Consider the following 20,197-nt stretch of genomic DNA (forward strand, 5'->3'; position numbering starts at 1 on the left):
AACTGTTTTACTCTCTTTCTTATACAGACCCACGCATTCAAGAATGACTATGGCTTACAGGTTAAATTATCATTTTTGAAAATTATGCCGGTGAAAACAAAGCTGAGTTCCACAGTTTGGCAATACTGACTTAGAGGCCCGGCTGATAATTTATGAAGAGAAAATCCTTTGCAGGATTGTAGACTTAAATCAACCCTGTCATGATTTGAAGTTGGAACATTGATATTTAGTTGGGAAATTGAAGAAAAATTAAAGCTTGGAGCGACTTGCAAATTGCTTTGAGTTTTAGTTGATTCTTTAGCTTTCCAAATATTGAGAAGTTGTAGATAACTGTTATTCGGAACAGCCCTGCCGCATTAACTATGCTCTATGCATATAGATGTCAGAATCTTCAAAAAGGTTTTGAGTGCGCATGCCATGCTGTGTGATTCCAGCCTCACTGCTGTAACTATTCAAAATGTTGAGGGCCACCAGTGAACTTCATCCTAGTGTCCAACCTACCCACCTTGCTTGTCCCTCTGTCTCCTCCAGTCCCTCTACTTTCTCAGCCAGATCTCACATGCACCCACCACTGCCATGCTGTCCCACATACAGACGAGACATACAATTGCTGGACGGATTGCGGAACAAATCAAAACATTCACCTCCAGATATGGGCTAAATCCATCGTTCTTTTGCTCACCATGCCATCCCAGTTGAGACCTGGCCATATGCAAATCTGTCTTGACCCTGTGCCTCATGGGAACAGTCCAGCCCGAACTGCCAAGCCAGGTCCTCCCTAGATCGGAAACAAGCATCCTAGGACCGGTTTTGGGGTTTCACCCCTCATAAGCCAGGATAGCTTGACTCCAGTGGCACAGTGAGCCCAAGACCCACGTCTGGGCATACCTTTCGCATACAGACAGCAATTACTCGCCTTGAACCCTGTCCTCTAGCACCATTTTTTCTGCCACAACTGCTTTCACTTTTGATCTGTTTTCCAAGTACTTTCTTTTCTGATTCCAAATTCTCAACCCTCTCCTCATTCCTAATATGTTTGGCTATTCATTTAAGAAAGTACTGGTGACACACCCTCATCGTTTATTATTATGTATTCATACGTTTAATATACCGCTAGCTAGACCTGAACGTATCAGAGCGCTCTACATGATCGTAAAAGAATATAGTAAATCAGGGATACAATAACTTATGAAGCGAGACTCAAGAGATAAAAGTACACTTCAAAGAAAAAAAATTGTAAAAACAAGAGAAGCATTTTGAGAGGATCTAATAGACAGCATAAAAAAATAAACAGCTGACTATGACAGAGGGTCTAGACCTGTACAAGCGATAATTAACCAAGTTCAGTAAACTAAGAGTTATTTATTTGTTGAGGAGTTTTAGGTTGTAGGACGCTGGCTCTGTACATACTATACCAAAGTCAAGTATAATGTGCACAGAATCTAGTGGAACACCAAAGATAGGCAGAGGTTAAAGTAGATCGCACCTTACTCTCTATTTGTGGTAGTGTGGGCGAGCAGTTAGGCTTTATCAGAGGGTAGTGTTAAGCATTTGCTGTACACTCTCAATCAGCAAATGATATCACACTCTCAAAGACTAAACTTCAGACCAATTGGTTTTGTATAAAAATATTATTTTAGTTATTTTATTTCCTATAACCAAGCAAGCCTGGCACAGATAAGTCATAAGTTCTTTGCAGTAATAATACAGTTTGTAAATAGTTTGAATTGCAATTGTATATATACCTTGATTTGATTACAGTAGAGCTACTAGTAATGCAATGATTTGAAATACTGTACATATACTTTGTGTTGGCTTTTTAGTAGAATGTAAAGTAGATTACTTTACAGATTACTTTTCTTAAACTGGGCAGTATAACTGGATACTTCTTGGGACATTTCCTCTAAACAGGTAAGTAAAAGCGCTTTTGTTATTTAGTTACAGTTTTAAAGGTTTTGATAGATTTTCCAACTCAACACTGTTTTTGCCCAGGCGCCCTGTAGCTTTCATGTAGAGTCTCCGGTTTGCAAACACACTGCAGGCTTGGGGACGAAGGTATTCTGGGTGCACCCACCACTTGCAGAGGTAAGTTGGAATGTTGGGGGTTGTTTAGGTACCGTTGGTTGGACCTCACAAGGCCGTGGGGCGCAGGGTTCAGGGGTGCCTTCTAGGATCAGATCTTCTTACCAGGTCCTGGCCACAGTTGAGGGGACATTCCGGTTTGAGGCTGCAGGCGTTGGCTGGAGGCTTGAGGAAGGTCAGGTATCACCGGATCCCGGGTCAGGATCGCTGGGTAGACCTCCTGTGGTGTTTTGCCACTGGAACTCGGGCCATGGGCTTTGGGTGCAGAGTGGTTCAGACTCGTGGAACTTGCCAGAGCTGGAGTCTGTTGGTGAACACATCTAGTATTCACAGGAGACAGAGTCTTTTCTTTTGAAGGCAGGGCAGGTCCTCAGGGTTCTTGAGGCTGCTGGCTGTATGTCACAATGGAGATTCGTTTCTGCAGGTTCATGGCGGGGACAGGCCGGTAAGGCTGCGGCCAAGTCAGTGGGCGACCTGCTCTTCTTAGCTCCGGCACGGCTGTTCGGTCCTTCTTCTTCTTTCCTTCTTGTAGTTTCTTGTCTGAGGAAGCAAGTCAGGGTGTCCCTAAATACTAGATTTAGGGGTGTTACAGGTAGGTATAAGGTTGGGGCCAATGGGTCCCTTCCCTGGTGTGGGTACACCCCCTATTATGCCACCCTCCAGCAGGAGGGGGGTATATGCCTCACTCTGGATGGCTGGATACCCCCATCAGTAAGATGGCGTGGACTGAGAGTTGTGCTTCACCTCACCCCCCCACCTGAGGGTTGGGGTTGGCAGAGGTGAGCACACCTCTCTTCCTCACTTGGTTTTCCCACCGGTTTTCCCGCTCAAAGAGGGGTCAGAACAGGAGGGGACCAGTTGCTGGGAGCAGCAAAAAAACTGAGGAAGCTCACAAAGGCAGCAAGCCTTTAAAACTCCCCCTTCTTGGACCCTGCATATCCTAGGGGAGGAGGCTTGACACCTCGTCCCAGGATTTGCTTTGTTTCAGGTCCCGAGAGCAGCAGGCTCTCGACCCAGGGGTCTAGAAACATGTCTGGTTGTGGCAGCTGAAAGCAGCCACTCAGCCTGGATACTAGTGGTAGGTCCTTTTTCAGGGGGCATCTCTAAGATGGCCTCTGTGTACATTTTTTTTATTAAATACCACACAGGCATCAGTGTGGGTTTCATGTGCTGAGAAGTTTGATACCAAACTTCTCAGATTTCAGTGCAGCCATTATTGTACTGTGGGGTTCTTAATGACAACCTCCCAGCACCATATACTTTTAATGGCAGTATTTCACTTAAAATGTCTAAGAATTGACTTAGACACTGTATGGGGTACAGGGCTCATGCACTGTACCCTCACCACTGGTATAGTGCACCAAGCTAGAGGAGTGACGGATCTATGCCAGGGCAGTAGGTTGTAGGCATGGCACACAGGGATGTGTGCCATGTCGACTTTTCACTTTGTTCTGCACCAAAACACGCAGCCTGCAAAGACCGTGTCTAAGTGTAAAGGTACAGGGCCTCTGAGGGTGGCACAATAAGTGCTGCAGCCCTTAGAGGCATTCCCTGGTCACAGTGCCCTAGGTACTTGTGGTACAATTGACCAGGGACTGATCTGTGCCCAGGAAGTGCCAATTGGGTTTGGTCTTGAATGCAGTTTTAGGGAAAGAACATAGGGTCTGGGCACCTGATTGGCAGGAGCCCAGGGCACACTTGGTTAAAGAACACCAGCAGTTCAGCAAAAAGTGGGGGCAACCATGCAGAAAGAGGGCTCTTTCTGGCACAGGTTTCTTTTGAAGCAAGTGAAGGAGGGGTTGCATCGGAGATCGCAATATAGAGAGTTCCATATGCTCAAAGCATTTCCGAAAAAAGAGCGAGACTTGGTTGCTGATTTTTTTTTACATCGGGTGGTAGGAGCAAAAGTGCAGAGGAACTTCTCAAAGATCCAGTAATCCCTGCTTTCGTCAGCTTGTTTTCTGAGTAGTTGGGTGTATGCTAGTGAAGGGCTTTGTGGATGATACAGGCAGTCTTGTAAGTGCATCTTCCTTCGATGGGGAGCCAGTTGCAGCTCTTGAGGGCAGGAGTAACGTGTTCAAACCGGTTAACGTCTGAAATGAGCCGGGCTGCCATGTTTAGAACTTTTCTAAGGTGTAGGCGAGGTGAGTTTTTGGCGTCCTAGCGAGAATAGTATTACCATAGTTTAGTTTGGAAAGGACCAGGGATTGCACCACAATCTTGAAATCATCGGCGGGAATGAATGGTTTAATTTTCTTGATCATCTCAAAGAGACTCGCTCCTGTAACTGAGTGTGGTGTTGAAGGTCATCTTTTTAACGCCGCGTTACCTGCACTAATGTATACTACACGTTTTTAAGGTCTTCCCAATTAGGCTTATTTTCATATGGATTGTATTTTTTTGTACAATGTTTTTCTAATATGTAATGCTTTTATGGCTCGGTTATTGTCATGCAATGGTTTTAAGTAACTATGCTAATAAACTTGACTTGACTTGAGTGCGGTGTTACATGGTACATCCACACAAAATTATGTACATGTTTGTACCAATCAATACCTGACACCCTGGCTAACTACAACTTTAGTGAACCTCTTCACCTGACCACTGCTCTGTGGACTTCAAAACAGTGTTGCTACTTGCCTCAATCCTCCAGAAATGTTTTCATCTCTCCCGATGAATGGTTTCATACGTCACGCCGCACGTTACCAACACTTCCCTGGGTTCCATTTCTGCCGACTCCATTGTCAGAGCTGTGTTTTAGGTCTTACACACTGCACATTCCCTAGTCAACCAACCAACCAGGACATCCTTGCCCGGCCACTTGTGGAATCTTCATATCAATCTGCACTACACCTACCGATTGAACCTTGGCAAGCCAATGCCGTTATATTTAGGATGATGAGACATCCCATATTTGCTGTGACAGTTCGTATTTTTTTCTCCATCTAACCCAGAAAACTTCAGTAAGTTTAGTACGTCCCGGTTTTTAGAGAGAATTGACTGAACACAGAGAGAGGCAGGTTTTCATGTGTTCTATTACAGAATTAGATAGAAGCCCTCAAGAAGCAGTGATTTCCTTACCATAGGTGATACTGTGTCCCACCAGGATAAATAATGTGGGGGGTCCTGGCCAGGCTCTGGTGCTTCGTACTTACGTTTTTGGTGGGGCCCAGGCTCCAAGAGAGCTTATAACCTGGCGCCTGTAAAACGTAGACCACCCACTGCATCACCGGCGACATCCGCATGGGTGAGTAGAGTAACAGTACAGTTGCAACACAGTGCACATTTTCTGAGAGGCTGCGGAGTGCAGGGACGCCGCTGAGTGTGGAGGCTCCTCTGTGTGTCAGCATGTCCTTTGCTTAGCAATTAGTGCTTCATTAGTAACAAAATGAATGAGTGCCCAAAGTTTGGTTCAGGAGCCTGTGGTTGGCGCTACAATGATCGAAGTGCTGAATATGAAGGCTGCATAGTCTTGATTCCATCTCATGCCTCTGTAAACCACCACCAGACACTCCCCGCCCCTTTGCCTGTGAAGTAAAGTGGCTCACTGGTTAGAGGCGGCAGACCCGAGAGCAGAGGACGGCCCGGGACCAGGGTTCGATTCCCGGCGCGGCAGGTTTCTGGACCAGGGTCAGCGGACTAGATAATTCTCTCGCCTCGGTGCCCACTCTGATCAGCGATCACACTCGGCAACTCTGGGCATTAGCTTGCCTCATCTTCACTAACGGCCCCACCAGACCGCCGGGGATGCCTGGTCTCACCCTGGAGATACCCATTAAGGGACCATCTCTCAGGGAAGCCAGGAAGGGTTTTGCAGCGGTCGAAGCGCCTTGGGACCCTCCGGGTAAGTAGTGCGCTATATAAATGCCTATACATTTACACATTTACATTTGCCTCACTGTTGCAGGTTCTGTTTCATGCCAGCTTTCTCCCTTTGTCACTGTTTTTTCCATCTTTCTCTTTCATCTTTTTTGTATTTCTCTCTCTCTCTCTCTCTCTCTCTCTCTCTCTCTCTCTCTCTCTCTCTCTCTCTATGAAAGTCTGAAGAGGAAAAATGAGGGCCGGTCCCAAGAAACGAGTGCTTAGTTGTCCCCACCTGCAACGACCTGCTCAAAGTGAGCAATCCTGGTGAGTGGTCACAGCTCGCACCACATTTCCCTGGATCCAAGTGAAGCAGATCACACGCTTGTTTGAAGGATCTTGCTGGTTTATGGCAAACATACCTGTAAGAAAGCACACAGGGTATTGGTATCATTTAAGCAACGTTTTACCAGACTATATAGGCTATATAATATATTACAGCCTCGATGTAAAGGCTAAATCTAGAGTTAATGGGTGCCCCTTAACAATTTTCCTCTTTCCAAAAACCAATGCATTAGTCCTGCGGTCCCATTGTTGGACCACTGCTGCGGCACTTGGGTACATTGCTTAATTTATAACTAAAAGGGCACAAGTGTAGCGCCCTAAAGATTTCCTCAGTTGCCTGCTGCCAGCACTGGCAACTCTTGGGGTAGCTGAATATCATGCCCCCCTAGTCTTGATTCCGCCTCCCACCTCATTTTCTCGCCATCCTACATTTCCTGCCTCTCTATCTCACTCTAGTGGTTTGTTTTTCATCCACGCCCCTTCCCCTAGTGCCAGTTTTCCTATATGTTTCTTCCTCTTTCTTCCTCTGTCTTCCTTTATCTTGCTCTGGGTCAAATTTCGATGATGAAACAAAATGTTCCGGTTCAAAGGATGAGTGCCAGTGCCCACCGCCTGCAACCACCGGCACAAACGAAGCACGGGAGCACAGAATAGTAACAATTCTCAATTGTTTTTGTGATACCTGCTCTTAAATGTTTGCACATTGTTCACATCCACCTAAAAATAGTTCCTTCGTCTTCATTGATAAACCTGGTTCCACCACAAATGCCTTTTCATTTTGGTTATTTATTTTTTTACACTAATTTTAAAAAAGTGACTATTTATTGTGCCTGCACTTTGAGTGCCCAGTTAGATAGTGATTTATTTGCAGTTTCCTTTCTAAAGTTATTAATTGTTTGGGTGAGAACGTGATTTCAATGCTTGGTTTGCTGGAAATGTATTCTTGTCGCCTTCACAAATAACAGCAAAATGCATGTCACAACTAAAAGTCTTTAATACAAAACAGTAATTAATACAAATGTTGCATTAGTGACCTTTTTTGATTTGAAACATGTTTAATGTAAGCATATAGTGGCCACGTTTAGGTGCCCACTTTTTCTTTTTTGTGCCATATTCTTGCAATAAAAAAAAGAAGCTGACCATTACACTAGCCTGCCAACGCCAGACCTATTGGCTTTGCTAATGCTTATTCTTACGAGGCGTGGATAGGTGTCTGATACAAAAATGTGAAACTAAACAAGTTTACTTCCTAAAACAAAGTGTTAAGACACCTAAACTAATCCCATCTCCTACAAATACTCTCTGATTCATCAGTTGCTCTTCCGGGCCAGAAAGAGAGGGACATGATTACAGTCTGTCTTTCAGAGGGTTCTGTCTGTCCAGCGTGGTTTGCACATTTAAGTCCCCCTGCTGGCAGCTGAGCTGAACTGCTTCCTGACTTCTGAGTGCTGAGTAGCCTGCAGACAGTTACACCGTAGGGTTTTGTCTTGTACACTTTAATTGTTAATGCAGTTTAGTATTTGGCACACACTGGGTCTCACTGCTCCCTTGCCTGCCATTGCGGCTCAAGTTTATTTACCACATGCATTAGTGGCATGTTCTCTCTTTCTTTAGCAGCCCTGGAGTATGTGGGTGTTTGTGTGTGTGGGGCGCTTGGGATCCACACTGGGCCTTTCCACATCGTACTGAGAGCAAATTGTGAGCGCTTCTGGCCTGTCAGGACTTGTTGCTTCCCCACCGCTGTGGTGGCGGTGTAAGCGATACAATTGACCCCGCGTCTCTTGCGTGCCTTTCTGGCCCCAGGGGCACCAGGGATGTGTTGTCCTTCCAGTCCTTCCTGTCAACATGTCTTTTGTTGCTGTAGAAATAGCTACTTTGGCTGACACCTTGACAATGCACGGTGTTTACCATCCTGCGCCTACACTGCTGAGGAGCGCGCGGTTTGCTGCTAGGCAGGGGGGAGGTGGCGATCTTTTGATGCAAGGTGAGTTCATGTGGACTAAGCTCTTAAGCAAACAGGTGGCCTGTTCAAGTGCCAACTATTGCTTTTGGGTATCAGTGCCAGTAAGTTCCTTCAACTCTGGTCGAACTTTGCTGCCTTTTCCGGTATTCTAATGAGGAGGCAGGTGGAAGCTGGCGCGATGCAACAGCGATCACCAAGGGACAGATGTGAGATTCTGTGTTTTACTTCTTCTCAGATCCCCGGGGATTATGGAGAGAAGTTATTGATAGCCACAGAAGCAGGTCGCCAGAAACCTAGTCGTGAAGGGACGACCTTCCACCGTGGACATGGCCCGGCACGATGATGTCGCTGCAGGTAAGGGTGCCCAAGACAACTTTCAAGTCAGTAGAATTTCAGATGCCATTATGTATTGCAACATCTACAGGTAAATGTATTATACGAATTTCTGCATGGTGACCATTCCAACCAATAGCCATCAGAACTTCTGGGTCCATACTTCTGTCTTCTGTCTTCGATGGTGAATTCTGGGTCCATCCTTCTGTCTTCTGTCTTTGATGGTGAATTCTGATGGTGAGGGGCTGTCTTGAAGTGCCAGAGCTGATTTTGACTCGCCTCCGGTTTCTAGAATGTCCAACATATAAATGTATTAGATGGAAACATTTCCCATGGATATTGGCTGTCAATATTTTGAAAAACGGACTATATTTTACTTTTTGAGAGGTTCAGCGAGCCCTGCTGTAAAAGTCAGACTAAGCTGTTTGCATCCATAGACACCCTGGTGATGCTCAATTGAGGACATATTGAAAATGTATGTTTGAAAGAAAGAAACCTTCTCATGCATACTAACTCTCTTATCCTCCGATCACATTGTGGATAAATGTTTTTGAATGAAAAACATAAGATGGCAGCCTGGGTTCCAGTTCCCACTTTGACAAAACATTTTGATTTGGGAATCCACTTTATGTTCATGGAGCATAAATTCTAAATATGTGCAATGTAAATACGTTAAACAATGTGTGTTGGGTTTGCTGTTTAGTAATCTTCGATGGCATGTCTCAAATCTCTCCTCATCACATCAGTTCTGTAACCATCCACCTTTGTGTGTAAACACTCGGCTGTTCGTAGGTGTCGGATCTAAGTCAGATAAAAACTGAATTTAGGAACATCAATTCAAGCTTCAAAGGTGCAACACAATTTACATAATCTATCCATCCCATAACGCAGTCCATTTCCCCAGTCCTTTTCCCCAGTCCTTTCCATAGTTAGGACTGTGAGCAAAATGGTTGAGTTTTAGTGCAGTTGCAAGAGGCTGGTAGTAAGGTTTCTACTTGGGAGGGGTGAGGAGTGGCCTGCAGTCTTCCCAGAATCACATATTTAGAAAGTAGAGAGCTGTGGTGTACACTAGATACATTTAAAATATGTGAAATATTTCATGCGGTATGTAGCTGGGGAGTGTGCAGGGGAATCAAAGGGTGTGCTGGCTAATCAGAGATTCTTTCAAATTCAGCCAGACTTGGGCTTCCTTTGCCAGTCACCATACATTCTTGAACCTTATGGTATGGCCCTTGTTATGCTTTACACTTGTGTACATTCTCTCAGGAGGCTTGTGGATTCTCTGAATGACTGAGGCTGGTATGGAGCCTAGCACGCTTCCCACTCACACCCCATACATTAACTATGTGTTAGCGCTGCCTTCAACTGTAAAAGACTGGGCGTGCCCTCATCTGCAATATCATTTGTATTTGTGGTATTTCTAAAGTGCATTAGACCAAACGGCATCAAAGCGCTACATATGCAACGCGATCATGAATCCACCAGTTGCTGCATGGCATTCTCTGCGAGCCCGAGAGCTGTGTGAGAACATTTGTTTTCTTAGGGTTGTATTTCCTTGAAAAGCCACAACTGCATCAAGTGTTTAGAAAAGTCCTTCAGAGTTTACATTTAATCAACTAACATAAACTGCGATGAGGTTTCAGTTTGCGAGCAGTATTGAGTATCTTGATATGAACGAGGCAGCAGCAGCAAAAACGGCTGCAGTCGCATTCTATCGAATAGGGTGTTGAGGAATAATTCTATCAGGCGATGCTTGAACGTCTGTGTTGTTATCATTCCCAGATAGTCGCCACTCTGCCTAACAGAACATGTTATGGTGTAATGTGACGGCCATTTCCAAACTTTAGAAATTAAATGTTGTAATACTTTTCAGATGGCTGCCATGTTGTGTTTTACAATGTGACGTGACACAACACAACAGCCATCTTGAAAGTATAGAAAATAATGTTTTCATACTTTCAAAATCGCCCCCATGTTCCCAGATGCAGCATGATGTGACAGGCTGTGATAGCCATGTTAAGAGTACACAAAATAATGGTTTCATACTTTCAAGATGGCTACTGTGTTTGCGTAAAGGTGGCAGTGAGCTTGAAAGGGTGAAAAAAAATTCTACTCTATCAAGATGCCCACTGCTTTGCTTTGTGCAACACAACATCACACAACACGGTGGCCATATTGAAAGTATAAGAATTAGGCTTTCAAAGCAGCCAGTTGCTGCTGTTGGCTTTGCTAATGTTGGTACGTTTATAGACGTACCCGGCATTGGCAAAGCCAATAGTGATGCCCAACATAGTGCAGGAGAGGGGTGGCTGGAGAGCAGGGGCAGGTGGTAATTTGAGCAGGTGGGGGGCTGGCGGACCACAAATGCACCCACATACACACACACACACCCATCTACATGCAAATTCACTCACATCCATACATTCACAAGCAAGCACACGTACACCCACCATTCACAAGCGCACGCACAAACCCATTCACAGCATGCAAACACTAATACACATACATATACACATGCATGCGTTAAAAAACACTAATACATATACACATGCTTGCATTAAAAACACTAATACACATACATATACACATGCATGCATTAAAAAACACTAATACACATACACATACACATGCATGCATTAAAAAAAATAAAACTTACTGGGCTGCAGAGGTAATTTCAGGTGGTAGGAGGGAGGCCTCCGAGGTTCCTAGAAGAATGAAACTGCTGCCTCCTGAGAGGAGAAGGCAGTCTCTTACTCGTAAAAGTGAGGGATGGGGGTAGTGAAAGTTGCTGACCCCACCCACTCTGCGACAAGCATCACTGATAGATACTCGGCCCTGAGCACTTGGGAGCTTAAAACTGAAGCACCCAGGTCCGAGTCTATCAGTGACTTGCCCGCCTCATCATGAGGGGAAGGACTTCCAAGTGCTTTTCCAGGCTGAGGACGCCACACCCACAGTGCTGTGAAATCCTCAGCCCAGCAAAGTTCAGCTCAGGCAGCCAGGTGCCTGCACATTTAGCACATGTACAGTGCCCGGCTGTCTGAACATGAAAAGTGTCTGTCAGGATGACCTTTGCTATGCTTTTGTACACTCTTCATGTTTGCAAAAAGGTTGGGGCGGGTCCATCTGCACTCAAGGACGGCCATAGTTGCTGATGAGGGGTCGGGGAGTAAGTGAGGACTCAGGACAGAGGGCAACATAAGGCATGTGAAAGTGTTGCCGGCAATAGGGCATTACCAATTCTACAATACAGTGTTTGGAGTGCAGCAGATGATTCAGGCCCATCTCTGCCCCCATTTATGGGGGGACCAGCAAAGTACTCAAGGTCTTCCATGAACCAGGGGGAGGGGAAGGGGAGGAGAGAGTCATAGGCAGGCAGAACAAATCGAGAGGAAGAGCTCTGTGCTTGTTGCAGGGTGAGAGGAGAGAGTTGGGGTTGGAGAGGATCAGGTAGCAAGGAAAAGAGTGCAAGGGGGCATTATATGCAAAAGAGCACCAAGGATGGAGCAGGACGTGCACTCCAGTGAAGTGTTAAATGAGAAATTAAACAAAATAATGAGTTCAAACACTTTAGGAGTGGCAGGATACAACTCAGCCAACCAAAAGCAAGGGCACACAAGAAATGCTCCAGGGGCAGAACAAGCACAAGGCTAGGAAGTCATCCAGAATGACCAGGCAACTGCAGCAGACAAGAAAGCCATCCAGTCATAAGGAAGGGGCAGGTTCAATGGCCACTCTGTGTACGCTGTGTTGCCTGCAACAGACAGCTGAATCTATCTGTAGCGAGACCACACAAGATCAAAAAACAGGGGGAGGTAGAGGGATATGCTAAGTCCACCCTCCTGTTCTAATTGTAGACCTACAAAATACGAAATCTCGGATAAAGAACCTAGCAGTGAAAGTTGATCTTAGCTCAGTATGAGACAGAAAATCTGGCAAAAGAAAGGAAAAAGTCTTTTCTTGAGTCCCCTCACTCACGGGGTTTCCCCACGGTGACATGCTCCATTATAGGGGCCATCTCAACCCGCTGCGGGTTGAGGTGTGCTACGACTTGCAATGGTGTATATGGAGTGGAGTGAGTTAAAAATATCTAACTAGTGGGTGAAATAACTTTATTCTTGCTCCTAGTTGATATGTTAAAAATGGGGTGGGTTTCTAGGGTGCCTGGTTTCAATGAGTCAGGGGTCTCTAGTAGAAGTCAACATGTTTCAAGCTTATAATATGCGGTCTCAAGGGCACCCACCATTCAGGTCCACCGACGGAGAGGAGTATTTACTAAAGTTCCACTTGTAACCCTCTTACGCCCCCCTTGACCATGAGGCAACGTTTGCTTTGTTATAATACAACATGACTAATAAGTGTTGTATGTATTGTTAAACTTATGCTTATTAGGTAGCATTTTTGTTTCACGTTTAACCTCACCGTAGGTCACTTTCGGAGTGGTACACGCAGGGCTGGACCCTGTGTCGTCCTGAAGAAGAGCATTGGGAAAGCTTGAAACATGTTGACTTCTACCAGGGACCCCTGACTCGTTGAAACCAGGCACCCTAGAGACCAACCCCGTTTTTAACATATCAACTAGGAGTAAGAATAAAGTTATTTTGCCCACTAGTTAGATATTTTTAACTCACTCCATTCCATATACACCACTGCAACGCACATAGTTCTTCACATCCTACGTAATTCCGCAAGTCGTAGCTCGCCTCAACCCGCAGCAGGTTAAGATGGCCACCTGCTGGCCATCCAATGTAGAAGCCCCGCTGAGCACTATAAAGAGTGTCCGAAACTTAGGAATCAAATTCGATGAGGCATTGTCCCTTAAGCAACAGACAAGTGAAGTGGCAGGCTCGTGTTTTAATGTCATAAAGAGTCTTCGGAAATTTTTTGACTTTCTCCCCCTATCAGCCAGAAAAACGGTAGCGGTGGCATTAATCACATCCAGGCTGGACTATTGTAACAGTCTGTATGTTGGAGTCAACAAAGCAGCCCTACATAAGCTGCAAATGGTACAACACGCCGCAGCAAGATTGGTGCTAAAAATGCCAAGAAAGACCTCGGCATCTGCAGCACTTGACACTCTTCACTGGCTCCCCATACAAAAGAGAATCCTGTTCAAATTATTGATAATCACCTTTAGAGCATTTCATAAAAGAGGCCCAACATACCTGCTCAATAATTTCAATCGCTACTACCCTGGACGTCAACTGAGATCTGCAACGGCCAACCTGATGATTATCCCAAAGTTCCGACTAGCCACTAGAGGAGGAAAATCTCTAGCGGTAAGAGGCTCTAGAGCATGGAACAAACTCCCACTTCAAATTCGAGAAATCTCCTGTGAGAGTAAATTCAGGAAAGCCATCAAAACCTGGATCTACAACTTAACATGCACTACCTGTAAAACCCTGGTGTAGGATTGAAACGCCTATATGGGTCACCACATCTCCCACCTCTTGGAATACACAAGCCATAAAAAAGCGCCAAGATGCTCCCCGGAGTGATAGTGCGCTATACAAATCCCCAATCAAATCAAATCAAATGATGAAGAATGTCACCGTGGGAAAACCCAGTGAGTGAAGGGGCTCAAGAAAGAACATTTTTCCTTTCTTTTGCCAGATTTTCTGTCTCATCACAACACAGCAACTTTCATTGCTATGTTACATTGCATCGTGTGATAATCAAGACAATGACCCTCTTGTATTATGTATTTGCTGCTGAAAATGTAAGGACAAATGCATTCTGTAGTGGTTTGTTTTACTGCTGGTGAACTAACAAATGTTTTTTTATTTTAAAGATAATTCGTTTATTAACACTTTTGGATGGCAAAATCCTTACAAGCATTTAATATATGTTTCTTTACTGATGAGGCTTTTTTAAAATAAAAGCTTTACCTTTGCTTTACCATTCTGGTTTTTAAGCTGTGTCTTAACATTTCATCGTGAACAAGTGGTAACGAGCATGTCCATTATCTTCATTCCTGGAATGCCACACCCAAATGTGTGGCTGGTAGAGGACATGCCGTTGTCATTGCATGTGTGGGAGGTCTCCTACTTTCTGTACTCTCACCCTGAATGTCTAGGGCAGAGGGCAGCGTCCACCCTTCTAGCCCTTCATCTGAAAACTGCACATTAGTACATCTAAAAGTATTTTTCTTACCTCCTAGTGATAACAGCTTGAATTGATCCAGATTGCAAATCCCCATTTATTTTTACCCTTTGTGGGCAAGAAGGCCACAGATTTGAGTGTACTCTTGAGTAATAATTTAGAGTTGGAAACCCTGGGTTCTTATCCCAGTTTCACTACTTGGCCAAAAGTATCTTGCAATGAATGTGCAGAAGACTTTTATAGCAGTATGCCTCGAAATGTCAATATGTGTGTTGTGTAAAACCCAAATGTTCAGCGTGTTCTTTCCCACTGTCACTGTGGTACCTGGTGTCATAGCATCTCAAATGGATGAGTCATCTTTTGGCGGTTTAAGGATGCTGCAGTTTTTGTTTCTACTGAGTTGTCTCAATGTACCCTACTGGAGTGGCATAGCTGGGCGCAAAATTCTTAGGGGCGCAAAATTTATTTTTAAAAGCGCTAACCGTCCACAGGTTAGGGGACGGAATACTTGCCTTTCCCCGGGCTCTGCCGACCTGTGCAACTTCGCTGCCCTACTGGACTCAAAGTATGCACATCAGTGGCAGGTTTTGCATTTGATACTATCCTCCATAAGAGTTGATAAGTACTTGCAGGCACAACAGCATCTACTCTCACACTTTCAACCCTACCAATTACTTATACACTGTGACATTAGACACACTGTGCTTCCACCACACTATTAATACCTCATATGCGTCACCGAACACACCCCATAATGGACAAACTAATAGCACCATTTCAACTAGGCACCCCAGAGGGATCCCAAAAACCATTGTGCTCTACACTCTCAAAACTCAAACAGCAACCAAGTAACTATCAGCGCATAAACCCACCAAATCCCTTCTCCATGGGTGTGCTGATTTTGGCTCCAGCACAGCCTTGGTTAATCTGGGATTGATTGCCTGAGTGTGGTGTGCTCGTGGTGTGCAGAGCATTGCAGCAGTAGCGGGGAGCAGCGGTGATCGGAACGTGGAGCCGCCACCCGCGTCCAGTCCTCTGCCAAAAACCAAAGCCAGGCGTGAGGAGAGCGTAAGGAGCACACTGCTGGATTAGCCCCCCCTGGCTCACAAAGGAGACCAAGCCATCAGACTGTGTCATGAGTGCTGTTCTGTTCTGTGCTGCTGCTGCGAGTGAGGGAGCTGTATTCGGCTCCTGCAGAGAGAGAGCCCCATGCAATCCACGGAGGCGGCTTGGCTAGGACCGGGTGCCGCCTGTAGACCGCTTCGCGTGTCCCACTCGCAGCACAGAGCGGAGCGTGGCAAACGACTCAGTGTCCTATATTGTGTTCACCAAAAGAACAAGAAGGTGATCAAAGTGAACTAAAGGAGGCCAAGCAAGGCCAAGGCAGATGGCAGAAGGGGGAATGTTTGTTTCTAAGCCTACAATTCCCAGCCACTGGCCCCTTACCTGGCGCACTCCATTTAACGCCCACCATGAAATGGTAAGACTGGCGCCTTGAGGCCCAATTCCGTCATTGCTACTGTTATTCTAAAACCTAACTTGGAGCCAACTAAGAGGACCAATCACTAACCATCAGTAACAACGCTTAATCAGACGGTCAACTTACTACACAGTGTGGCTCAGTGAGATGGGACCCAAAAAGAAGGACATTGGCCGCTCAACTCCTGCTCCTGATGAAAAGGACAGCCCACAATTAACTATAAGAAGGACCACAAGGAGCACAACCCTGCACTTTCTTCAAAAAAGGGTAACTTCAGAACCACTCAGGGCACCACTCACAGCCGCCAAATGGAAAGATCTCAGGATAGACCACTCCCTGGCTCCGACATGTTCATTTCACAGGAAATCTGCAATACAAGTGCGAGCAGAAAGCCCTCCTATTGCCCACATACTCCCAAAAGAGGATAATTTTTAAGTCTGGCAAGTTGGAGAGAGCAGGAAGCGGATGACTCTTTTATCACCGGGTCACGTATTGGTGATATTACACCTATCTCTAAAGAAAAGGCGCTTGACCCATCATTTGTCAGGATAAACGAGGCAGCTTCAACAAAAGTGGAACACGCTCCAGTGACAGTGGCACAAATCCCTCGGACCAGAAGTCATGACCAAGAAGTCCAGAATACTGAGCCTCTTCCATCAGCCCCTAGTATCGTTTCACCAATAGGTGATCCGACTTTAGTCTCTTCAGTGGCAGGGGATTTCACTGCCTCCTTCCTTCAGAAATTGGGGCAAAAGATTGGGGCAACAGATTGAAAGAACCCTGGAACTAACCCCAAAACTGATGGGGCTATTAGAGTTTCCACGGGACTCTGAGGTGGACTGCTATCTATTGAACGACAATGTTAATGAAGACTTACAAATAATGTCCACAAATGAAATAAACAGTTCCAAAAGCAGAGCATTACTGTGGCAATCGTAAAAGATGGAGGTCCAAATAGACTGCCTGCAATCAATAGCAGTCCGCCTCTTAAATGTAAGGACCAGGGTGGAAGATCTGGAAAATAAGCGTGTTCGGAACCTATACACCAACCATGGTGCATGCTCTTGCTCAATACTCATTGCCAAGTGGGCTTCTCTCCCAGAGGTTCTAGGGGACAAACTAGAGATAGTTAGAGGAAGAAGGGACATGCAGACCTCAAATATAACAGATGACTGGGCAGCTCCAAACATTCATCACTTTGCTCCAAGCAAGAAGAAGGCAGTTCCATTAGGCCCGGGGTTAACAGACGGAGACAAATACAATCAGGTACAAAGGCCGGAGAGCCTTATTAAAGGGCGTGACGATACTCCCGGCAAACACAGTGTCAACAACAAGGAAAGCACTGTGTCAGTAACACTCACTCAAGACCTCGGCGCCCCAAGCACAACAGATAGGCCAGGTGCCCCCCTATCAAAGAGAGAAACAAAAACTGAGGAAACAGTCAAAAAAACAAAACGGAGACAACCACAGCCACCGAATATAGATCAAACGCCCCACAAAGCAATTTCAGCTTTATCCAATATTCACCGGCAAGCAGGGGGACAAGACAAATGCTTTGTCTTGCTCAAAGCTTGGAGACAACCAAGAGCAGACAATATTACCTAGACATACTATTGTAAAAGTCCCTATGAATCCTGCCAGACCAAACTTTCCTCCAGAGCATGAAATAGCAGCAGGAACATGTCCTGCACCGGTGGATATAACCACCCAGGAAACAACAGCCATTTAACTGCTGCAAACGGATGTCCTATTGCAACCTCAGCCAAGTACCGAGAAGCAGACCAGAGCACTGAGCACACAAGGATGGGAAATCGGCAACTAAGCAGGAAATACTCCGAATTGTCCAGGAAGCATGAGCCCAGTGTTAAGCTTGGAAATCCATCCCCCTGGAATAAGTGATGTTTCAACCGTAGACATCACATCAAACTTCCATGAGGTGGTTCTTACCCCGATAGCACATCACGGGACAGCACGACATCCTGAACAGGAGCAATATCCTCCGCCTTTTCAAACATCTAGCTTCTCTGGAACAAATTCAAACAGAAGACCTGGAGTGGGTCAGATTCATGAGACTCCACTGGGATGCCCACAGCGACTTAACTGTGGTGGGTCTGAAGCAAAAGAGACTTTAACAAGTGGTACTGAACGAATCCAGCTTCCAACACAATCAAAATATCTGCATGTTCTACCAGAGAATAGCCAGAACAAGAGCCCCAGGTCCGTCCTACGTGGGACCAATAGTCATTAGCCCATAGCAGCGGCGGAACCAGTTCTAAGGCCCCCACTGGCATTAGGATCACATGCGGCAACAACCATCTGCCGTACATGCAAGCCACCTTGTTTTCGATCAAACAGGAGCATCAAGAATGCAACAGCACTATTCCTAACAAATGTGGTACCAGGCCCGGCTGGGCGGAGACAAGGGAAGCAAACCTGCCCCGGCAACAACTGATCATAATCTCATCTTGCAGGGATCAGCAAAATCATAAAAGGAGATGACACAAACGAGTTCCTAGAGAAGGGCGATATATTATGCTTCCAGAGACATGGGCTCTGTCTAATACCCATTTGGCAGGGTATTATGACCACCACATTGCAGCGACAAAAGGAACATCTTTGGCTGGCAACCAGGCAGATTGTCAATTTTTATAAAACATGCCTGCAGCCTTGTGGCCACAGAAATGAAATCCACAACACCAGGGATACAAGCTCTATGGATCAGAGGTCTGAATCTAAAATCCCATCCGCTCCGTCATCTGCTAATAAATTGTTACATCAATCCAGCACAGACCATTATGAAAGACTCGATGGACGCTCTGACATGTACTCTAGACCTTCTTTTAACTAAACACCAATCCCATCAGGAAATCATAGAGGGGGACTTCAATCTGAGGGATCTAGATAAGGCAAACACTCCTTCCCGGTCCAAGGGCCAGGCAGAACCCCTTCACAATCTCTTCAAAAATCACAAGTTATGCACAACTCATACACTAACAGAAGAACGTTGGACATCCTGGCATCCAAAACCAACTTTTCTAATATCTCGACAATCGATTCCATTCTATAGAGCGACACCAACGCGGACAGACTGAATGAATTTGAAGTCGAGTTCAGGGCCGAAAGTGATCATAGGCCCCTGAGAGCTGTGATTCTTCTTGAAGTACCAACAGACACCATCTTTCAACCAATAGAGGCGAGAGGGGAAGAAAGGTATAAACGTCCTCCGGTGGATAAAATGGTCTGGAAATATAGTACAGAAGATGCAAGCTTGGCTGGATTTGAGGCAGGAAGGCACTCCACCCACCTATGTACCATTAATAAAGGATTGGGAGAACATTCTAGAGGTCCTTCAACTGAAGCTGAAAAAACCCTCATCATCAACGCCCGTGTCGATTGCGGCAAACAAACGCCTTCCAAAAAGACATACTCAAAGGCAAACGTGCCCTTCACAAGGCCTTGGAAGTAAGGAAAAGAGGGGGCACACCAACTGAGGGTCCTTCGGTTACAGCTTTGAGGTCAGCCGTAAGAAAGAAACTGTGGGAACACAAAATGGAACGCACAGAAAAGGAATGGCTCAAAGTGTTCTCCCAGCTGAAGGAAAATAACCCCTCTGGGTTGTGGAGACACATCAATCAGTTGAGCAGTCGAGGGGCTCCAAGATAAAATGGAGTGGCTGAGCACGATTGGTTAAATCATGTGACACAACTAATTTCGTACGCTTCTTCCAACAGAGGCAACTCTGTAGTGATGAACTGGGGAGAGAGGCAGAGCTGTCTAAATAATACAAATCTTCAAAGTATGAGCGTCCCCTTTGACAATAGTCCAACAGATCAGATCACCTGGGAAGAGGAGCACTGTTGGTCGCCAGGTATAATAAACACCAACATGTTTACCACAACACTCAATAAAATGAGGAACGATGGAGCTCTAGGGACTAATGGGTTACCTGCATCTGTATTTAAAACAGCACTGTACTTTTTTTGCAGCAATCCTAACCCCACTTTTTAATAACTTGTTTTTTACAGCAAGGACACCAGACTCTTGGAGTTGCTCCATACTTGTCCCAATCTTCAAACAAGCATTTGCAATGC

The 20,197-nt window shown here is 45.5% G+C and overlaps 1 protein-coding gene across 3 annotated transcripts in view; it reads left to right on the plus strand.

Moving 5' to 3' along the window:
- The window catches only part of TOGARAM2 (TOG array regulator of axonemal microtubules 2), a 477,994-nt gene that overhangs the window by 119,810 nt on the left and 337,987 nt on the right, over positions 1-20,197 (plus strand). For 2 of the 3 annotated variants that reach the window (XM_086926144.1, XM_086926145.1), the window contains exon 1: positions 8,404-8,545. In XM_086926144.1, coding sequence (XP_086782270.1) covers positions 8,518-8,545 — 28 coding nt within the window. In that variant the 5' untranslated portion in view covers positions 8,404-8,517. Of the gene's footprint in view, positions 1-8,403; positions 8,546-20,197 lie in introns of those variants that run through there. The other variant, XM_086926146.1, reaches the window with a different exon arrangement.

Source organism: Lissotriton vulgaris, chromosome 6 (genome assembly GCF_964263255.1).
Source record: "Lissotriton vulgaris chromosome 6, aLisVul1.2, whole genome shotgun sequence".
Taxonomy (NCBI): Eukaryota; Metazoa; Chordata; class Amphibia; order Caudata; family Salamandridae; genus Lissotriton; species Lissotriton vulgaris.